Source organism: Capsicum annuum, unplaced genomic scaffold, assembly GCF_002878395.1.
Source record: "Capsicum annuum cultivar UCD-10X-F1 unplaced genomic scaffold, UCD10Xv1.1 ctg69300, whole genome shotgun sequence".
Taxonomy (NCBI): domain Eukaryota; kingdom Viridiplantae; phylum Streptophyta; class Magnoliopsida; order Solanales; family Solanaceae; genus Capsicum; species Capsicum annuum.
This window is the reverse complement of record NW_025878923.1, coordinates 1-1,311: the sequence shown is the minus strand read 5'-3', so window position 1 is coordinate 1,311 and position 1,311 is coordinate 1. Positions and strand designations below refer to the sequence as shown.

Sequence of the window (1,311 nt, the reverse complement as noted above, 5' to 3'; positions counted from 1 at the left end):
GCATGGACACTCAGATAAAATTGTTGTCCCAAATAATGCTTCTCCATTGAATTGACCCTAATATTCCATAATCCAGCATTATCAAGAGCAGTCATTATAACTGCAAATGAATTTGGGTAAACTTGGATCGTGTTCCTGCTAACAGCATCAAGCAAGTTGTAGTTCTTTCTCTTCTCTGGTGACCACCTTCCCGACTCAATCCTGCATTGGCGGTGTAAAAGATATTTATAAGGTGACTAGTCGATATCATATAATTATGAATTTGATAAAGGATTAGGAGGTAGGTACTTACGATACAGCAAAGAATGCATATCCAGACATGTGAAAAGATTGAACACTTTTGCCAGGGTTCTCAATAACGAACTCCACAAAGCTTTTCCAGGTGCCATTGATCACACTAGGTCCAAGTGTGATTTTGTCTTGTCCATCTTCCCCTGTAGGCTTGTAGTCATCCTTGATCAAGTCATACTTGAACACCTTGTCCGAAACACCATAATGTTGTGCCAATCTGATTGGTGTAGGGGGATCCACGTGGGAGATGCCGTTTATGGCGTAACGGAGCTTACCGTCAACTTTGCCTGCTGATGTGACTAGCTTGATGGTTCTTGAGATGTTGATCTTTCCGTAGTGGTAAGATCCTTGAGGGTTAGGTCTAGCTGCGCTGTTAGTCAAGTTCCAGCGGAATGAGCGGAATTGGTTAAGGGACCATTCCCACCCTTCTGGTGCCTTAGGCAATTGAGGGGAGGCGGGGGACTTACTGTTGGCATAACGGATAGTGGCGGTGGCCGTGTGTGGTTCCTTAGTGAACCTTGTGGAGGCCACGATGAAATAGTCCTTGGGTTCCTTATCAGCGGTTACCAAAACGGATAAGCATTGTCCCAAGTGGATGTCTAGGGAATCGTACACATTTTGCACGACGTGTGAACCTTCGATCTCAACGAGTCTCATTGTGTGGCCTTGGAACCTAACATTGATAGAATCCTTCATGCCAACGTTGCAAAACCTAAACCTGTATGTCTTTCCGGGGGTCAATGTGTACATTGGCTCATCCTTACCGTCGCCTTTCCCGCTTTTGCCATTGATAACCAAGCCTTGTGGCCTTCCAAGACCGCGTCCGGTATCCAACATGCTTCTTAATTCAGTGTGGCTCTTGGTGTACCAATCCCCCACAAGGACCGTGTAATCATCCTCAGGTTTATCAAATGGGACAGGGATCAATGCACGACTTACGACAGTAAGGGGACCATAACCACCAGCAGCACGAAGCAAGCCGGTGGTAGGGTAGTAGTAGTAGCTACCGATTTGATCCTT

At 45.9% G+C, this 1,311-nt stretch overlaps 1 protein-coding gene across 1 annotated transcript; it reads right to left on the bottom strand.

Annotated features, from left to right (window-relative positions):
• On the bottom strand, positions 1–1,304 carry LOC107851491 (L-ascorbate oxidase homolog; the record flags this gene model as incomplete). Its single annotated transcript, XM_047404836.1, is given in 2 exon segments — positions 1–201; positions 293–1,304. Coding segments are annotated over 2 exon segments (1,037 nt in total), but the record flags the coding sequence as incomplete, so codon positions are not given.
• Between the last annotated feature and the right edge of the window lie 7 nt (positions 1,305–1,311).